This window comes from Hyla sarda, chromosome 7 (assembly GCF_029499605.1).
Source record: "Hyla sarda isolate aHylSar1 chromosome 7, aHylSar1.hap1, whole genome shotgun sequence".
In the NCBI taxonomy this organism is placed as follows: Eukaryota; Metazoa; Chordata; class Amphibia; order Anura; family Hylidae; genus Hyla; species Hyla sarda.
In genome coordinates, this window is record NC_079195.1 from 182,043,181 (window position 1) to 182,064,293 (window position 21,113).

The following is a 21,113-nucleotide window of genomic DNA, read 5'->3' on the forward strand; positions in this document are numbered from 1 at the left end:
GTGTTCAAAGGAATTGCTCTCTGCTGACACCTCTGTCCATGTCTGGAACTGCCCAGAGAAGAAGAGATTTGCTATAGGGATTTGTTCCTACTCTGGACAGTTCCTGACATGGACAGAGGTGTCAGCAGAGAGCATTGTGGTCTGACAGAAAATAAATTAAAAAAGAAAAAGTACTTCCTGTGGAGCATACAGCAGCTGATAGGTACTGGAAGGATTAAGATTTTTAAATAGAAGTAATTTACAAATCTGTTTAACTTTCTGACACCAGTTGATTTAAAAAAAAAAAAAAAAAATGTTTGCCACTGTAGTACCCCTTTAAGACATAACTGCATACATGGCCTTGCAGCAATCTGACATTTCTATCTAGGAGCATTATTTTTTGTCAATAAGTGTACCATGAGAGTTATGAGAGTGTATGTAAAATCTCAAATCATGAGAGTAGACAAAGTTCAAAAGTCCACCAATATAAGATCACTGCCGATCAGCTTGAAGGGGTAATAGTAGAATATTGGAGCACTGTCCCATTCAATTTCATACACTTTACAGCTCCTTCTACATGTATGGCATGCAAGTGTATTGAGTAGTTTTTATAAGCAGGGAGTTGGCTCCCTACTGATGCGATATTGAAGGCCTATACTACTAAGGTAGGCTAGCCACACTTTCTGGCAATGTGTCATCAATGTTTCGCAATTTGACAAATTGTGAAAAACAATTTGACAATTGTGACCTAAGCCTTGGTATCCTATACTCATTTATGAATCTAGCTGTGCCCTTCCCTTGCAGCCTGGAAACACTGTGTTTCACATATATAATCAAAAATTGACACCTGCAACCTAAGCAGATGAATGATCTTTCACTTCCTACGTTTTACTGGGGCTTAAAGGGTGTTGTCAGTCTGAAAACTTAAAGACCCCGAGTGATCAAAACTTTTGACTTGTCTGAGTGGCAAGTAACAAGTTTTTGAAAGTGACATGAAAGATAAGAGGACCGGTCTCAGAATTTAACATCTTCTCAGAAAATTTCCATTGAAAATGCTCACATTGGTATTTTCAAAATATTACTTTTTGTCATGAATTTTTATATGTCTTACCAAGTTTGACTTCTTATTAAAAGTCTTTTTGCATTGAGCACATTCATACAGTTTTAGTTGTTTGTGCGGTTCAGTGTATATCTTCTCTTCTTTGTGAATCTCGCGATGCTTACGCCAACTTGTTCTGTCAGTGAACTTTTCTTGACATTTGGAGCACGAAAAATATTTTACCCCCATGTGAACTTTCCGATGAAAGTCAAAACATGATTTTGATCTAAAGGTTTCTCCACAGTCAGCACAAGTGAAGGGCTCCTCTCCTGCTTGGGTTCTTTGATGTCGAACCATATTTGACTTAACGGAAAACACTTTGCCACAATCAGCACAGGCAAATGGTTTTTCTCCTGTGTGGACTCTGCGATGTGCAACCAGACTTGACTTGTCATTAAAAGCTTTACCACATTCTAAACATGAAAATGGCTTTGCCCCAAAGTGACGTTTCTGATGGGCTGCTAAGCTCACTTTATTAGCAAACACTTTATGACACTCTGCACAAGATAATGGGTTTTCACCTTCATGAATCTTCTGGTGAGTCAGTAGATCGTACTCGTTGGCAAAATATTTTCTACATCTAGAGCAAGAAACTACTTTTTTGCCCTTATGAAGCTGTTGATGAAGAAAAAGGCTCACTTTCTGCTTAAAGCCTTTGTGGCATTCATTACATTTAAAAGGTGTTTCTCCCCTATGAGATGCGAGATGCTTATTCAGACCTGATTTATCACTGAACTGCTTCTTACATTCTGAGCAGGCAAAAGGTTTCTCACCTGTGTGGATTCTCTTATGTGTTTCCAGGTGAGATTTATTTATAAACTGCTTATTGCAGTCAGGACAGGTATATAGCTTCTCACCCGTATGAAGTCTCTGATGTCTGACACAGCTTACATCACTCAAAAAACACTTTCTGCATTCAGGACAAGAATACAGTTTATGATTGTTGACTTTTTGATGGGTCAGGAAGGCTTCTTCTGAAGGAAAAAATACTTTACATTTGGGGCATGAAAACTGGTTTTCAACTTCATGTTTTTTTTGATGCACCAAGAGGTGAATCAGTTGGACAAAGTTTTGACCACAAACAGAACATGAGAATGGCTTTTCCCCAGTGTGAATCTTCAGATGACGGGTGTAGTTGGAACGCTCTGTAAAAGATTTACCACAGTCTGAACACACAAACGGTTTGTCACCTTTGTGAATTCTTTGGTGGATTTGGAGATGGGAATTATTAAAAAAACTTTTCCCACACTCTGAACAAAAGTATCGCTTCTCTCCCGTGTGAATTTTCCAATGGCGGTCCAGACGTGATTTACTGATGAAACATTTTCCACAAGATGAGCATGAAAAGGGCTTCTCACCTGTGTGTGTTCTCTGGTGCACAACCAAGTGTGCTGCACGTAAAAATGCTTTGCCACATTCAAAACAAGTGTGCTTTTTCTTAATAGGATCTAATTTGTCTGTTTCGGAATTTAAGATGCTACCAGTAGTTTCATCATTTGTTAAACTACCAGTAGCTACGTTGTCAATGTCATTTTCTGCTGGTTTTTCTGAAGCTAGGTTGTCATTGGATTGACACTGCATGACATTTTGACCATCTTCAGTTTCAGGTGTGTCAGTACAATTTTTGTCTTCTTCCAAATGTTCATCTGTAAAGTAAAGGACTGAACAAAATGAAGATAAAACTTTTTAAAGTATCTCACATTAATAAGTACATTCTTCACATTTTTGTAAATATTGTATTATATCTTTTCAAGTGACAACACTGAAGAAATGATCCTCTGCTTCAATGTAATGTAGTGAGTGCACAACCTGTATAACAGTGACTAATGTTGTGTCCCCTCAAAATAACTGAACACACAACCATTAATGTCTAAACATTGATAACAAAACTGAGTAAACCCCTAAGTAAAAATTCCCAAATTATGCCCAAAGTGTCAATATTTTGTGTTGCAACCATTATTTTCCAGCAATGCCTTAAAGGGGAACTCCGGTGAAAACCAGTGGAAAACAAATGTTTTCAAATCAACTGGTGTCAGAAAGTTAAGCAGATTTGTAAATTATGGGAAAAAAACCAGGTACTATCAGTGCTTCCGTGATCTATGGATAATGTTATAATGAGTGCCCTACGTATGGGTCCCTGCTAACCATAGATGTGTCCAATAGTACTACGAATAATTAGATTAAAATACCAGCGCTGAGAGGGACTTAACCCGATAACGACCACGGACGAGTATAGACGTCCAGGTTGGCGGCCGTTCCCGCACCTGGACGTCTATACTCGTCCATTATTCTCGTGGGTGCTGCCCAGTGCACCCACGAGATCGCGGCAGGGACTCGGCTGTATCACACAGCCGGGACCCTGCTGCACTGCCAGGACCGAAGTAAACTTCGGTCCCGGCAGTTTTAACCCTTACAGCCGCGGTCGGAAGTGACCGCGGGCTGTAAGTGTTATGACAGAGGGAGGGAGCTCCCTCTGTCACTCCTGCAGCACCCCGCATCGCGATCGCGGGGTGCTGTGTGTGTCCGCGGCTGGCCGGGACCTGCCGCACTGCCGGGAGTGAAGTTCACTTCACTCCCGGCAGTTTAACCCTTACAGCCGCGGTCAGAAGTGACCGCGCGCTGTAAGGAGTTCTGACAGAGGGAGGGGGCTCCCTCTGTCTCCTCTGCAGCACCCCGCAGCGCGATCGCGGGGTGCTGCTTCATACCTGGGCAGCCGGGGGTCCTACAAAGACCCCCAGGTCTGCCCTGGGTATTGCCTGAAAGGACGTGCCAGAGGCACGTCCTAATATGCTGCCTGCTAGTGAAAACTGTCAGGCAGCATATAACTATAATGCTTTGGAATACTAAGTATTCCAAAGCATTAAAAAGTGTAAAAATAAATAAATAAAATAAAAGTGTAAAAATAAATAAAAATGTAATAAAAGTGTAAAAAAAAAAAAAAATGTATAAAAAAATAAATAACAATATATATATATATATATATATATATATATATATTAAAAATACATTTATTAAATGAATCTAATTTAAAAAAATGCATAATGTGTAGGATCGCATTGGCGGACATCCACAGCATGTAATATGCTGCGGATGTCCACCATGTGATCCTACACATTATGCAGCAGTCACGGTAATGAGCTCACTGCTGCGGCTGGGTAGCTTTGTGTGTCCACTCATAGCGGCGGATTTCCCGCCAGCAGTCATGAGCGGACACACTGAGCTACCCAGCCGCAGCAGTGATGGATATATTCGCCATGAGCGGGTGCTTATTCCCACAACATGGCGGATATATCCATCAGGAGCCTTAACTGTCACAGATAGACACGTTATACTGCCAGCCGACCAAGGACCAATCAGAGTGGTCCCTGGTGCAGCCAATAACTTGTAGGAGTGCGGTATATAAATGGGGTCACTTGTGGGGGTGGGGGTACTGTTCTGCCCTGAAAGCCAAATGGCGCTCCTCTCCTTCTGAGTCCTACCACGCGGCCAAGGAACCATATATGGCCAAAGCGGGGGTATTTCCGAACATGGGACAAGCAGCTAAATAAAATATAGGGTGCATTTCTTTCAATATCAGAAGTGATGTACAAAAAATATGCCCCCCAAATGATGCATTTGTGAAAAATTGCAAATTTCGAATTTTTAACACTGACTTTGTAATAATTCCTGCCAAAAAACTATGGTGTTAAAATACTCACTGTACCCCCTAGCGAATACCTTAAGGGGTCTAGTTTTTAAAATGGGGTCATTTGGGGGGGTGTTCCTATGTTCTACTACCTTTTAATTTCTGCAAACCTTGCATAGCACACAAAAAAAGATGTACTTTTCAAATTTTCTAAATTTTCAAAATTTCAAGTTAAATTGTTAGGCTTCTAACTAATTTAAAATGTTAATTAAAAACAAAAAAAATGACGTCAAAATAAAGTAGACATCTGAAAGTATAAGTTTCATAAACTATTTGGTCAGTAAGTATAAATATTTGCACCCTATTAGTGTTAAAATAGCAAAAAATCGTAATTTTGGTAAAAATGTCATGATTTTTTGCATTATAAAAAAAAACTACAAATGATATCGGCTTACTTTTACTTTGTACATGAAGGACAACTTGTGACAAAAAAACAATGTCAGAATTATCGTGATTGGCAAAATGTTACCAGAGTTATTCTCTTATAAAGACAGACATCCCCGATTTGAAAAAACAGGCCTGGTCTTTCAGGGGCGTACAGGTTTATTTGTATTGGTCCTTAAGGGGTTAATATAAAAACGTTTTTAATACCAATACAGTAAGATAACAATATGGCAGAGGGTGATGTGATGGCAATACAATGGGAAAGGTAGCGGTCTGTGTAGGGAAAAAAAATGAACCTATATATATACCGCTATATTATGAAATTATTACACTGCTCAAAAAAAATTAAGGGAACACTTAAACAACACAATGTAACTCCAAGTCAATCACACTTCTGTGAAATCACACTAAAATCACAGTCAGGAAGCAACACTGATTGACAATAAATTTCACATGCTGTTGTGCAAATGGAACAGACAACAGGTGGAAATTATAGGCAATTAGCAAGACACCCACAATAAAGGAGTGGTTCTGAAGGTGGTGACCACAGACCACTTCTAATTTCCTATGCATCCTGGCTGATGTTTTGGTCACTTTTTAATGCTGGCGGTGCTTTCACTCTAGTAATGGAATGAGATGGAGTCTACAACCCACACAAGTGGCTCAGGTAGTATTGTTCTGGTTCTGTTTTGTTGCATTTGTTTCATGTTTGTGCCCTGTCTGTCTGTTTGTGAGATGTCTGTGGTGTGTGTGGTCCCGGGCCCTGGTCCTCTCCTTCTCTGTCTGGTCTCTCCTCTGGTGTCTCCTGTTGCTAGCCTACCTATTGTGTCATGATGGGGACCCTAAGGGTGATTAGCTGGAATGTTAGGCGGCTTAATTCTAAGTTTAAGAGGGCCTTGTGTCTCGATTTTGTGAAACGCCAGTCTCCTCATATTATCTGCCTGCAGGAGACTTATGTTACAGGTCAGAAGATTTTAGCCTTGAAGAGGGTCTGGAAAGCACGGGGTTATCATACCTCCTATTCTAAATATGCTAGAGGGGTTTCTGTCCTAGTTACCAAGTCCCTGCCTCTGGAGGTCTCCCAGGCTGCGTGTGACCACTTTGGATGGTTAGTGATTTTACATTACTCTCTGGGCTCGTTTTCTTTTGTCTTGGTCTCAGTGTATGTCCCCCCTCCTTTTAATGTTTCTGTCCTTGATCTCATCACTACTAAATTGTTGGCTTTTCCTTCTGATCCTGTTCTTTTCATAGGCGACTTCAATGTGGTTCCTGATCCGGCTCTTGATCGCACCGCTGCTGTAGACCCTGGCTCCTCCTCATTCAACAGCTGGCGCTCGGCACTGGGCTTGACCGACCTCTGGAGGTGGAAGTATCCGGATACGACTTCCTTCTCCTACTACTCTGCAGCACACAGGTCCTCTCACATTGACTTTGCCTTGGCGTCTGAGGACCTTCTTTAAGAGATGTTTCCTATACCACTAGGGGGATCTCAGACCACTCTGCTGTACTGGTAGTTCTCCATTTAGGGCCCTCCCCGTCCTCTCGTATATGGCGCATGCACCCTGGGTGGTTACAGGCGGAGGCAGTTGTGGAGGCCTTGGGAGTTGCTCATACAGATTACTGGGATCATAATGGTTCTTTCCCTGACCCTTTAGTCCAATGGGATGCGTACAAGGCTACGATTAAGGGTGCCTTTATAGCGGGGGTTGCGGGCCAGAGGAAGGTTAGGTCTGCAATGGAGGTTAGGTTACAGCAGGAGGTTGGGGCGTTGGAGGCAGCGTACGTTTGGGACCCTTCCCCCGTTAATGAGAGGGCATGGGCTAAAGCTCAGAGGTCTTAGCTGGTTGTCCAGAAGGATAGGGTTCAGTTGTGCCTAGTGGATAGGGAGGCTGCTTTGTTTGCATTTGGGGACAAAAATGGTAAACTGCTGGCAGATTTGTCTCGAGCTAGTCGCCCTACTGCTTCTATCCCGAGTATCAGGGGCCCAGATGGGGGATGTTGACGGACCCTCTATTGATCAATCAGGTTTTTAGGGACTTCTACTCCTCCTTATATGCCGCCCCTACCGCCCCCTGTCAGGGAGAGATCCTGTTTTTCATGAAGGATTTAACCCTCCCAGTGCTTAGTCGCTCTCAGGCAGACGAGTTAGATCCCCCCTTCTCCGTTAAGGAGGTTGAACAGGCTATTAAGGATCTTCCTTCCGGGAAGACCCCCGGTTTAGATGGGCTGGTGGGTGATTGGTACAGGATGAACGAGGAGCGTTTGGCCCTATACTCCTCCAACTGTTTCGCTCTGTGGCCGAAGCTGACGCTCTCCCGGATTCTATGAGGGTGGCGTTGATTGTAGTGCTTCCCAAGCCTGGTAAGGACCCGTTAGTCCCGGATTCTTATAGACCTATCTCCTTACTGAATGTTGACATTAAGATATTGGCTAGGATACTGGCCAATCGGTTGTATGGGATCATTGGCTCGGTTGTTCATCCTGATCAAACTGGGTTTATGCCGGGTAGGGCAAAAGATGTTAACGTTAAGCGTTTACAGCTCAATATTGCGGCTGTGGGAGAGGGCTTTCCTTCGGGAGTGGTTGTCAGCTTAGAAATTTATAAGGCATTTGACTCGGTCCTGTGGCCTTATCTCTGGGAGGTGCTGGGTGCGCTTGGGTTTGGGCCCAATTTCTGCGCTTGGGTTAGATTGCTCTATGATAACCCTAGGGCTCGTGTACGTACTAACTTGAATGTGTCTGCTCCTTTTGGCCTTGGCCGGGGGACGAGGCAGGGGTGTCCTCTCTCCCCCTTTCTCTTTGGCTGGCGATGGAACTCCTGGCTGCAGCTATCCGCAGGGCTCCTGATATTTGTGGTATCCCAAGGGGTTCTATTAGAGAGAAGGTTTCCCTTTATGCTGATGACACTCTGGTATACCTGCAGGACGCCGAGGGTTCCCTCCTGTCCCTTATAGATTTACTAGACCTGTTTAGCACCATATCGGGTTATAGGTTAACTGGGCCAAGTCCTCTCTAATGGCTCTCTCGCCTGGGGTTCAGCTCCCTTCCCATCCTCTGGCAGGGGTGCAGGTGGTTTCCCGCTTTAGATATCTGGGTGTGGACTTGACTACATCCCTGCTATACTATGTATCATTGAATTGAACCCCTCTTTTGGGCTCCACTATGGAGTAGTTGAAGGTGTGGTCCTCCCTTCCTCTCTCCCTGGCGGGCAGGATCAATATATTCAAATTTATCTACCTTCCTAAATTCCTCTATTTATTTCTCTTAGTGCCCGTGATTCCCCCTAGGTCATATTTTAATACACTGTGTGGTGCTCTGGGATCCTTCTGATGGCAGGGGAAGTCTCCCAGACTCGGTCGGGCTCTTCTCCAAGCCCCTAAACGGCATGGTGGTCTAGCGGCCCCAGACATGTATAACTATTTTCTTGCTTCCCAAATGGTCTATGCAGCATGGTGGCTCGATCTGGATTTGTCAAACTCGGCAACGGCTCTGGCAGGGGCGCTTAGGGGTTCTTATGAAGCTCTCACTAATACGCTCTACAGGTACCACTCTCGCTCTTCTTTTCCTTTCCCCTTAACTGACTGTCGCCAAAGTGTGGTCCGTGGTGTCGGGCAAATATTTGCTTCCGCTGGTTTCTCCTAGAGCACCCTTGTGGGGGAAGGATCAGGTTTTCTTGTCCTTCTCTGCTATGCAGGATCACTATGGTATCCCTGGGGTTGCCTTTTTTTTTAGGTATCTCCAGCTGAGACACGCGGTCACGGTGCAATTTGGCTCCTTAGAGTTTACCCCTGTCTTTTCGGAGGTGGAGCTTCTCCTGGGCACTACGGACCTTCCTAAACCTCTTACTCAAGCTTATTCGCTCCTTCAAACCCTGGGTCCTAGTCCCTTCTCGTTAGCCTTTGACAAATTAGTGGCTGATATCCCTGCTTTGTCTGATCGTCAGTGGAGGGAGGTTGAGAGTTCTTATTATGCTACAGTGGTCAGTAGTCGGGATATGCTGATTCAGTCCAGGTATGTTTTGAGACTGTATTATACCCCTGCTAAGCTTAAACGTATTGGTGTGTCTCCGTCTGACTTATGTGTCAGATGCTCTGTGGATGTAGGTACTTTCTTGCATGCGGTGTGGGAGTGCCCTGTTGTGGCCGTGTTCTGGAGGGAGGTAATGCAATTTCTTGCTGATAACCTAGAGTTCCCTTTTTTGCTCACTCCGGTGGTTTGCCTGCTGGGTGTGATTAATGATGTAGTCTTTAGCTCTCACAGACGTCTGTTGCTTCGCTTTTTATTGTTTTGTGCTCGCAAGGTGGTGGTGATGACCTGGAAGGACACTTCCCCCCTCCACTGTCTCATTGGTTGAGTTTAGTCAATAAATATGTTCCCTTATATCAAGCGCTGTATATCAGTCACAGGTGCCCCAGGAAAATTGACAAGGTGTGGACCCCTTGGCTCTGGTTGGATGTGTCGACGGATTCTCCGGTTAATGTGCTCAATAAGCCTTTGGGGGATGGGGGGGGGGGACTGGTGTTGCCGGAATGGATGTTTGCGTGTGTGTGAGTGTCTCTGTTTGTCTTGTGCATGTTTGTCCCAATTACTCTTCTGCCTGGTTGGTAGTGTTGTACAGTTTTCATTCACAATTTAAAATAAATACTTTAAAAAAAAAAAAAAAGTGGCTCAGGTAGTGCCGCTCATCCAGGATGGCACGTCAATGCGAGCTGAGGCATGTGTCTGTCAGCGTCCAGAGCATGGAGGTACTACCAGGAGACAGGCCAGTACATTAGGAGATGTGGAGGAAGCCGTAAGAGGGCAACAACCCTGCAGCAAAACCGCTACCTCTGCCTTTGTGCAAGGAGGAGTTGGAGGAGCACTGTCAGAGCCCTGCAAAATGACCTCCAGCAGGCCACATATATGCATGTGTCCACTAAAACAGTCAGAAACAGACTCCATGAGGGTGGTATGAGGGCCCAACATCCACAGGTGGGGGCTGTGCTTACAGCCCAACACCGTGCAGGACGTTTGGCATTTGCCAGAGAACACAAAGATTGGCAAATTCGCCACTGGCGCCCTGTGCTCTTCACAGATGAAAGCAGGTTCACACTGAGCACGGGACAGATGTGAGTCTGGAGATGCCGTGGAGAATGTTCTGCTGTCTGCAACATCCTCCAACATGACTGGTTTGGTGGTGAGTCAGTAATAGTGTGGGGTGGCATTTCTTTGGGGGGGCCGTACAGCCCTCCATGTGCTTGCCAGAGGTAGCCTGACTGCCATTAGGTACCGAGATCAGACCCCTTGTGAGACCATATGCTGGTGCGGTTGGCCCTGGGTTCCTCCTAATGCAAGACAATGCTAGACCTCATGTGGCTGGAGTGTGTCAGCAGTTCCTGCAAGAGGAAGGCATTGATGCTATGGACTGGCCCCGCCCTTTCCCCAGACTTGAATCCGATTGAGCACATCTGGGACATCATGTCTTGCTTCATCCATCAACTCTATATTGCACCGCAGACTGTCTAGGAGTTGGCGGATGCTTTAGTCCAGATCATGAAGGACATCCCACAGGAGACCACCTAATCAGGAGCATGCCCAGGTGTTGTAGGGAGGTCATACGGACACGTGGAGGCCACACACACTACTGAGCCTCATTTTGTCTTCTTTTAAGGACATTACATCAAAGTTGGATCAGCCTGTAGTGTGGTTTTCCACTTATATTTTGTGTGTGGCTCCATATCCAGACTTCCATGGGTTGATAAATTTGATTTCCATTGAAAATTTTTGTGTGATTTTGTTATCAGCACATTCAACTATGCAAAGACGAAAGAATTTCATATGATTAGTTCATTCATTCAGATCTAGGATGTGTTATCTTAGTTTTCCCTTTATTTTTTTGAGCAGTGTATATACAGATCTATCACTTTTGGCCTGGCCGGATATCTATTTTAAAGGGATACTCAGGGGAACTAAACCTATAGTCCATCCTTTCCCTCATACCAACCTATTTATTTGTCTAAATATCCATTCATTAGCTATATAGAGCAGTTTCCCTTTTGCAGCTGTCACTTACATGCAGGGAGTGTGAGAAAGAAGTCATTATCAGATCCCCCTTGTCTTTGTGCAAAGTCCTCACTAAGATTAGCCCCCACATTCCTTGAAGAAAAACCATCACATGATTTTTGTCTTGTCTTGGTTTCACAGACACACCTTCCCTCCCCATGTGAGGATCTTACCGGGAGAGAAACAGCCCAGCGTCTCCTGTGAAGATTCTCAGTCACAAATTAGCACATAACACTGCTCTTTGCCTTCTGTAGAACTAATCACTGACAGCTGCTTTTCCGAGCATAGCATGATTTATTGCTGGGGGGGGGAGGATATAGTTTGGAAGAAAAGACATGTACAGTGTGTGCTTTTTGAGGTGGCTTTGGGGCATTTTTATTTTTCTTGACTTCCCTGGAGTACCCCTTTAACCTCTTAAGAATGCAGGGCGTACCTGTACATCCTGCGCCTGCTCCCGCGATATAACGCGGGGTCACGCGTCATATCGGGTCGGTCCCGGCAGCTAATGATAGCCGGGACCCGTGGCTAATACCAGACATCACCGATTGCAGTGATGCCCGGTATTAAAGGAAAACTGTCAGCTTGCTCACACGCCGATAGCTTTTTCTCAAAAAATGTTATGGTATAAAAAGTGTACAAACACAAAGATTGCAGTGGCACATTATATAAAAAAAAATAAAAATTTATCTCAGAATTGATCAAAACGTGTCCCCCCATCCACCACGTGGATGGTATAAAAAGTGACCAAAAATACGCTATTTTTATATTTTGGACATTTACACATGCAGCGATACCACATATGTGTATATTTATTTTTATTTACATTTTTTATTTTTTATTTTTTTTAAATGGGAAAAGGGGGGTGGTTCAAACTTTTATTAGGGAAGGGGTTAAATCACATTTATTAACAATTTTTTTGCTTTTTTTTTTTTGCACTGTTATAGCCCCCATAGGGGACTATAACATGCAATAGTCTGATTGCAGACACTGATCAATGCTATGCCACGGAGCAGTGAATCCGGCGATTGGACAACAAGCTGCAGGGAATGTTTTTTTTTTTTTTTTTTTTTACTTTAGACTCTGTGATCGTTTAAAAGGAAAACTGTCAGCTTGCACCTCACGCACTTAACAGCGGTACTGGGGGATGCTGATCAGTTTGATGCCTACTGTGCCCAAATCCATCCCGCCGTTTGGCCAAAATTAGCATTAGCATTAATTAGCATATACGGAAAAACGAAGATTTCGGCTAAACGGATCCGGGCACAGTAGGAATAACACTGATCAGCGATCGCCGCCCTATCAGCCAGTACCGCTGGTTAGGGGGAGCAAGATGACAGTTTTCCTTTAAATGATCGCAACGAGTCAAAGGTAAAAAAAAAAAAAAAAAAAGCATTCCCGGCAGCTCGTTGTCCAATCGCCGATTCACTGCTCCTTGCCTGACATCCAGGCAGGAGCAGTGGAGCACACTGATCAATGCAATGCTGCAATCAGACTAGTGCATGTTATATAGGGGCTAGTGCATGTTATATAGGGGCTATAACAGTACAAATAAGATAAAATGCAAAAAAAAATTGTTAATAAATGTGATTTAACCCTTTCCCTAATAAAAGTTTGAACCACCCCCCTTTTCTCATATCAAAAAAACTATGTAAATAACAATTAATATAAACATATGGTATCGCCACGTGCGTAAATGTACAAAATATAAAAATAGATTGTTAATTAAACCGCACGGTCAATGGCGTACACATAAAAAAAATTCCAAAGTCCAAAATAATCACTTTTTATACCATAACATTTTTTATAAAAAGCTATCAAAATGTCCAATCAAAACAAAAATGATACCGATAAAAACTTTTTTGTTTCGCCGTAGATTTTTTGGTAAAATGACTGATGTCATTACAAAGTAGAATTGGTAGCACAAAAAACAAGCCATCATATGGGTCTGTAGGTGCAAAATTTAAAGGGTTATGACTTTACAAGTTAAGGAAGAAAAAACGAAAGTGCAAAAACTGAAAAATGCTGAGTGCTTAAGAGGTTAATGGCTGTATGTGGAGTTATTTTACAGGGACAACAACATTAGCATTGTTAAACAGGCTGTGCACTTACTTCTTTACTGAGTGTAATTTCTTTAGTTATGTCACATTAAAATATATACTAAAATATTTGCAAAAATGTGAGATACTGTAAATAGAATTGATTTAAAAAAAATGTATTGTAAAATCAACAGCCAATAAATGTAAACTTGCCTGGGATGAATATATATGTATCCTTAGATAAAAATAAAAAGGAATTAAGCATTAGAGACAGTACATGGTTCAAGTCCTTACATTTGCTCTGTTAATGGTCAGTACCTTTATCCCAGGGCTCCACAACCTTTTCTATTTTGTGAGCCGCAATTAAATATGTGAAATGGCGTTAAGCCACAGCAAGTATTAACAATATGGCCAATCTTGTAGTATTAGCTGTCAGTGAGAAGGCTTTGATCTTTGTGCAAAGTTTTAGAAATACTATCACAACCCTGGTGCCACTAGGGCCCTTAATTATAAATTTCTTCATACCAAACTTTTCTGAATCTCCCTCGACCCTGTCTGGGTGGTTTACTGAACTATCAAGTTATATGCGTCCCCTGATTTTGCACACTATTTCGGACGCTTATTACTGTGTGCCCTTGGTAAGGTGTTTGAAGATGATTCTGTCACAGGTCATATCTTACAATCAAACAGGTATTTGAAATGGTATTTATGCCTCTCCTAATTGCTTTAAAGGGGTACTCCGCCCCTGGACATCTTATCCCCCATCCAAAGGATAGGGGATAAGATGTCAGATCGCCGCGGACCCGCTGCTGGGGAGCCCTGGGATCCCCGCTGCGGCACCCCGCTCTCATTACAGCACAGAGCGAGTTCGCTCTGTGCGTATTGACGGGCGATACGGGGGACGGAGCAGTATGACGCCATGGCTCCGCCCCTCGTGACATCACGGCCCGTCCCCTTAATGCAAGTCTATGGGAGGGGCGTGATGACCGCCACGCCCCCTCCCATAGACTTGTATCGAAAGGGGCGGGCCGTGACATCACGAGGGGCGGAGCTCCAGCCCCTGTACTGCCCATCATTACGTGCAGAGCGAACTCGCTCTGTGCTGTAATGAGAGCGGGGTGCCGCAGCGGGGATCCCAGGGCTCCCCAGCGGCGGGACCGTGGCGATCTGACATCTTATCCCCTATCCTTTGGATAGGGGATAAGATGTCTAGGGGCGGAGTACCCCTTTAAGAGTGGTGCACCAGATCCTGACCTATATGAGTGTTTATTCGACTGTTCCGTGATTCGTGAGTTTTGGGGCACAGTGATATCCTTCACCAATACCTAACTGACTTCATTTATCTTGGTGTGGGAGAGTTTCATCAATATCTTGTCGCTCCCAATATGTAAGCTTTATAAAGAATGTTTCCCATGGATGGTATGGTATTAACGACAATACATTAATTGTCAGACTAATTCCTGGAACAAGTAAAATCTGATGTGGTGTCTTCTATTCAAAGATTTTGTCAGTGCTTTTAAGTTATTTCTCTGCTGGTAACGGAGTTGGGTGCACACTCATTCTTTGGACTTGATGTGGGAATGGCTCTGCGTCCCGGTCTATGTTTGCCTAACTGGTGCATCCTAGATCTCCAGCTATCTGTTCAGTGTATTCTTTCTGCTTTGTGCATTTCAACCCTGTGTAGATGCTGGTTTGAAGTTTTTAATAAAACCAATAAAAAACATGTAAAAAAAAAAAAGAAAAGAAAGAAAAAGAAACAAATCTAGTGAGATGCCACCAGCTGAGGAGCCAGATATAAAGAGCCAGAGGAGCCATATATAAAGAGCCAGACAGCCACATGTGGCTCATAGGCCACTGGTTTTAAAAACACTGCCCTACCCCATTTACGCATTCACACATGTGTAGCAGACAGCAATTATATCAAACCTCTGAAAATGTTCATCCCAGTTGAATTATGCAATTTTAAAGGGGTATTACAATCTTGACATTAATGTTTACATCATTCTTATTAAAATCACTGGGAGTTACACAAATGCTTAAACCAGCCTGCTCATCTGTTTTTGGCTTCCCGACCACCTCTGCTTGCTGCAAGTAGGCCAGCAGGAGCCAGGGGGCCCTGGATATTTAGATATGTGGTTGGACCGGAAACTATCAGACCTTTATGGCGTATCCTGAGAGAATGCCATAAATTATATGATGGGAATACCCCTTTACCACAACAAAGTAGATCTATCATTGTACTTTATTGGTTTGGTGTCTAAAATAATTTTAAAGATATAGCATTCTGGCCAAATGAAAAGATTACCAAGCAAAAAAGGAAACAATAGCAAAATTAGAAAGTGAATGGAAATGGAGGGAGGCAAAAAAAAAAAGGACAAAAATAACGTGACTCACTTATCTCATTATTTGCATCCATATTATTGGTATCCACTGCCTCTTCATGTTCTTGCTCTGGTAGAACATCCACCTGGTCTGTGCCCTACAGAACATGAAGTAACACATGAAAAGAAGAAATCCTCATTCTACAAAAGCTAAACTCCAAAAATCCAAATATTACTAGAATGAAGTGCAAGTCATTGTGTATTTTAAAGATAAAATATTTACACACCACATAGGTCTAGGAAATATTTTTATAATATTTTACTTCCTGACTTCTGTACACAATAATTACAGTCATGGCCGTAAATGTTGGCACCGCTGAAATTTTTCAAGAAAATGAAGTATTTCTCACAGAAAAGGATTGCAGTAACACATGTTTTGCTATACACATGTTTATTTTCTTTGTGTGTATTGGAACGAAACCAAAAAAGGGAGGAAAAAAAGAAAATTGGACATTATGTCACACCAAACTCCAAAAATGGGCTGGACAAAATTATTTGCACCCTTAACTTAAAAGGGGTACTCCGGTGAAAAACTTATTTTTTTTAAATCAACTGGTGCCAGAAAGTTAAACAGATTTGTAAATTACTTCTATTAAAAAATCTTAATCCTTCCTGTACTTATTAGCTGCTGAATACTACAGTGGAAATTCTTTTCCGTTTGAAACACAGAGCTGTCTGCTGACATCATGAGCACAGTGCTCTCTGCTGACATCTCTGTCCATTTTAGGAACTGTCCAGAGTAAAAGGAAATCCCCCTAGCAAACACATGCTGTTCTGGACAGTTCCTAAAATGGACAGAGATGTCAGCAGAGAGCACTGTGCTCGTGATGTCAGCAGACAGCTCCGAGTTTCAAAAAGAATAGAATTTCCGCTGTAGTATTCAACAGCTAATAAGTACAGGAAGGATTAAGATTTTTTAATAGAAGTAATTTACAAATATGTTTAACTTTCTGGCACCAGTTGAATAAAAAAAAATAAAAAAAAGTTTTTCATCGGAGTACCCCTTTAACCCCTTAAGGACTCAGGGTTTTTCCGTTTTTGCACTTTCGTTTTTTCCTCCTTACATTTTAAAAATCATAACCCTTTCAATTTTCCACCTAAAAATCCATATTATGGCTTATTTTTTGCGTCGCCAATTCTACTTTGCAGTGACATTAGTCATTTTACCCAAAAATGCACGGCGAAACGGCAAAAAAAATCATTGTGCGACAAAATCGGAAAAAAAACGCCACTTTGTAACTTTTGGGGGCTTCCGTTTCTACGCAGTGCATATTTCGCAAAAAATTACACCTTATCTTTATTCTGTAGGTCCATATGGTTAAAATGATACCCTACTTATATAGGTTTGATTTTGTCGCACTTCTGGAAAAAATCATAACTACATGCAGGAAAATTTATACGTTTAAAAATGTCATCTTCTGACCCCTATAACTTTTTTATTTTTCCACGTACAGGGCGGTATGAGGACTCATTTTTTGCGCCGTGATCTGAAGTTTTTATCGGTATGATTTTTGTTTTGATCAGACTTTTTGATCACTTTTTATTCATTTTTTAATGGTATAAAAAGTGACCAAAAATGCGCTTTTTTTGACTTTGGAATTTTTTTTTTCGTGTACGCCATTGACCGTACGGTTTAATTAATGATATATTTTTATAGTTCGGACATTTACGCACGCGGCGATACCACATACGTTAATTTTTTTTTTTTTTTACACTGTTTTATTTTTTTTATGGGAAAAGGGGGGTGATTCAAACTTTTATTAGGGAAGGGGTTAAATGACCTTTATTAACACTTTTTTTTAACATTTTTTTTGCAGTGTTATAGGTCCCATAGGGACCTATAGCACTGCACACACTGATCTCTCATCCTGATCACAGGCGTGTATTAACACGCCTGTGATCAGTGTTATCGGCGCTTGACTGCTCCTGCCTGGATCTCAGGCACAGAGCAGTCATTCGCCGATCGGACACCGAGGAGGCAGGTAAGGGCCCTCCCGGTGTCCGGTCAGCTGTTCGGGACGCCGTGATTTCACCGCGGCGGTCCCGAACAGCCCGACTGAGCAGCCGGATCACTTTCACTTTTGCTTTAGAAGCGGCGGTCAGCCTTGACCGCCGCTTCTAAAGGGTTAATACCGCACATCGCCGCGATCGGCGATATGTGGTATTAGCCGCGGGTCCCGGCCGTTGATGAGCGCCGGGACCGACGCGATATGATGCAGGATCGCGGCGCGATCCCGCTTCATATCGCGGGAGCCGGCGCAGGGGTTAACATTTGGTCGCACACCTTTGGAAAAAATAACTGAAATCAGTCGCTTACTATAACTATGAATAAGCTTCTTACACCTCTCAGCCGGAATGTTGGACCACTCTTCCTTTGCAAACTGCTCCATGTCTCTCTTACTGGAAGGTGCCTTTTCCCAACAGCAATTTTAAGATCTCTCCACAGGTGTTCAATGGGATTTAGATCTGGACTCATTGTTGGCCACTTCAGAACTCTCCAGCGCTTTGCTGTCATCCATTTCTGGGTGCTTTTTGACATATATCTGGGGTCATTCTCCTGCTGGAAGACCCAAGATCTCGGACGCAAACCCAACTTTCTGACACTGGGCTGTACAGTGTAGGGCTGGGCGGTATACTGGTTAATATCGGATATCGTTTCCCCCCCGTTTTATTCTTTTTAGGCCTCATTCCATTTTTGGTAAACAGTAGAATGATGTGCTTTACCAAAAAGCTCTATCTTGGTCTCATCTGTCCACAAGACGTTTTCCCAGAAGGATTTTGGCTTACACAAATTCATTTTGGCAAAATGTAGTCTTGCTTTTTTATGTCTCTGGCAGCATTGGGGTCCTCCTGCGTCTCCTGTCATAGCATTTCATTTTATTTAAATGCTGACAGATAGTTTGCGCTGATGATCCCTGGGCCTGCAGGACAGCTTGAATATCTTTGGAACTTGTTTGGGGCTGCTTATCCACCATGCGGACTATCCTGAGTTCACACCTTTCATCAATTTTTCTCTTCCGTCCAAGCCCAGGGAGATTAGCTACAGTGCCATGGGTAGCAAACTTCTTGATAATGTTGCGCACTTTGGACAATGGCAAATCTAGATCTCTGGAGATGGACTTGTAACCTTGAGATTGTTGATATTTTTCCACAATTTGGATTCTCAGGTCCTCAGACAGTTCTATTCTCCTCTTTCTATTGTCCATGCTTAGTGTGGCACACACAGACACACAATGCAAAGACTAAGTGAACTTCTCTCATTTTTATCTGCTTTCAGGTGTGATTTTTATATTGCCCACACCTGTTAATTGCCCCAGGTGAGTTTAATGGAGCATCACTTGCTTGAAAACAATCTTATTTTTCTACAATTTTGAAAGGGTGCCAATAATTTTGTCCAGCCCATTTTTGGAGTTTGGTGTGAGATTTAGTCCAATTTGCTTTTTTCCCCTCCCTTTATTGGTGTAGCTGCAATACACACAAAAGGAATTAACATGTGTATAGCAAAAACGTGTCACTGCAATCCTTTGCTGTGAGAAATACTTCATTTTCTAGAAAAATTTCAGGGGTGCCAACATTTATGGCCATGACTGAATGAGTAATATTTACAACTACAAAGTGATTTCATTGGGTTGGAACATCTCTGGTGGGTACTCAGTTTAAAACTCTCTAGGCCAGTGGTATTTAATAAAAATTCAAAGAGGTCGAGTTAGAGAAAATAAGTATTAGGCAAAGGTCTGGAAAATCATAATGACTTGTGTTATTATTTAGTGCCGTGGCCTGCAGGTAACAGCAGCCCTCTCCTGAAGATAGTAGTGGAAGAGGGCCATAGTGCAGTATATGAGTAGGTGCTCCCTTTCAGAGCTGGCTACAGAGCGGACAATGCCTGAGTGTGGACCGTGGTCCGGGTATTAGTGACCACAGCTCTAGGTGCACCTCGGAATTGCTCTTGACTATCAAAGTCCCCTTAGTGTTTTGATGGTCTGTTGAGTCTCCACAATAAGAGTCTTGCAGAAACCCTGATGTACTTCTAAAAAAGGAGATTTTTTTAGACTTACCATAAAATCTCTTTCTCGAAGGATCCATTGGGGGACACAGACCTTGGGTATATGCTGCTGTCTCTAGGAGGCTTGACACTATGGTAACCAAAAAGTCGGCTCCTCCCAGCAGGATATACCCGCCTCCAGGAAACTGAGCAATTCAGTTTTAGTCCCAGAGCAATAGGAGGAGACCGACAGGTCAAAGGAAAAACCATGAACTGTCCGAGAACCAGAAGAAAAATTAACTGAACACACCCTCGGACAGATTACCGAAAAGGAACCCCAGAAAAGGGCAGGAGCTGTGTCCCCCAATGGATCCTTCGAGAAAGAGATTTTACGGTTAGTCTAAAAAAAAATCTCCTTTTCTCTATCGGCTCCATTGGGGGACACAGACCTTGGGACGTACCAAAGCCGTCCCTTGGGTGGGCAGAGAAAAAAAGGTCAGGTAGTCGGATGTACCACCGCAGCCTGCAACACATTACGGCCTAGACTAGCATCAGCCGATGCGAAAGTATGAACCTGGTAGAATCTCTAAAAAGTGTGCAAAGATGACCAGGTGGCCGCTTTACAGATCTGCGAGGCCGAGGCCTTGTTTCGGAGAGCCCAGGATGCTCCCTCAGAGCGGGTGGAATGAGCCAAAACCCTGAAGGGTGGGATCTTCCCCTTGCAGTGGTAAGCTTCCGAAATGGCACATTGGATCCACCGAGAAATGGTGGCCTTGGAAGCAGGCTGTCCCTTTCGACGACCTTCCGTAGGTTCAAAAAAGAATTGCACTGACGAAAGGAAGAGGTGAAAGAAAGATAAGTCCGAACAGCCCGTACCACATCCAATTTGTGGAGTAAGCTTTCCCTGGGATGAGAAGGAGCAAGACAAAAGGACGGGAGGACGATGTCCTCGTTAAGATGAAAAGCCGAAACGACCTTAGGTAAGAAGGACAGATCTAGCCGGAAAACAACCTTGTCCTGATGAACTATCAGGAAAGGAGAACGGCAGGAGAGAGCTGCCAGTTCAGATACTCTTCTAATGGAAGTAATAGCCATAAGAAAAGCCACCTTCCAGGATAGGAGGTGAAGGGGAACCTCCCTAAGAGGCTCAAAAGGTGCGTCCTGGAGGGCGCCTAGAACTAAGTTCAAATCCCAAGGGGGAGAAGGGGAATGGTAAGGGGGGACAGCATGTGCCACGCCCTGCAGGAACGTCCGGACATGCGAATTGGAAGCCAGAGGACGATGAAAGAGAATGGAAAGGGCCGAAACCTGACCCTTAACCCCTTAACGACGCAGGACGTATATTTATGTCCTGCGCCGGCTCCCGCGATATGAAGCGGGATCGCGTTCATCAACGGCCGGGACCCGCGGCTAATACCACACATCGCCGATCGCGGCGATGTGCGGTATTAACCCTTTAGAAGCGGCGGTCAAGGCTGACCGCCGCTTCTAAAGCGAAAGTGAAAGTGACCCGGCTGCTCAGTCG

The 21,113-nt window shown here is 43.5% G+C and overlaps 1 protein-coding gene across 3 annotated transcripts in view; it reads right to left on the reverse strand.

Moving 5' to 3' along the window:
• Window positions 1-21,113, reverse strand: part of LOC130282789 (oocyte zinc finger protein XlCOF6-like) — an 88,719-nt gene that overhangs the window by 57,579 nt on the left and 10,027 nt on the right. The window contains exons 4-5 of one of the 3 annotated variants that reach the window (XM_056531524.1): window positions 15,620-15,704; window positions 305-2,724 (exon numbers count right to left, since the gene is read on the reverse strand). In XM_056531524.1, the coding sequence (XP_056387499.1) occupies window positions 1,058-2,724; window positions 15,620-15,704 (1,752 nt within the window). In that variant the 3' untranslated portion in view covers window positions 305-1,057. Of the gene's footprint in view, window positions 1-304; window positions 2,740-15,619; window positions 15,705-21,113 lie in introns of those variants that run through there. The other 2 variants (XM_056531523.1, XM_056531522.1) reach the window with 2 other exon arrangements.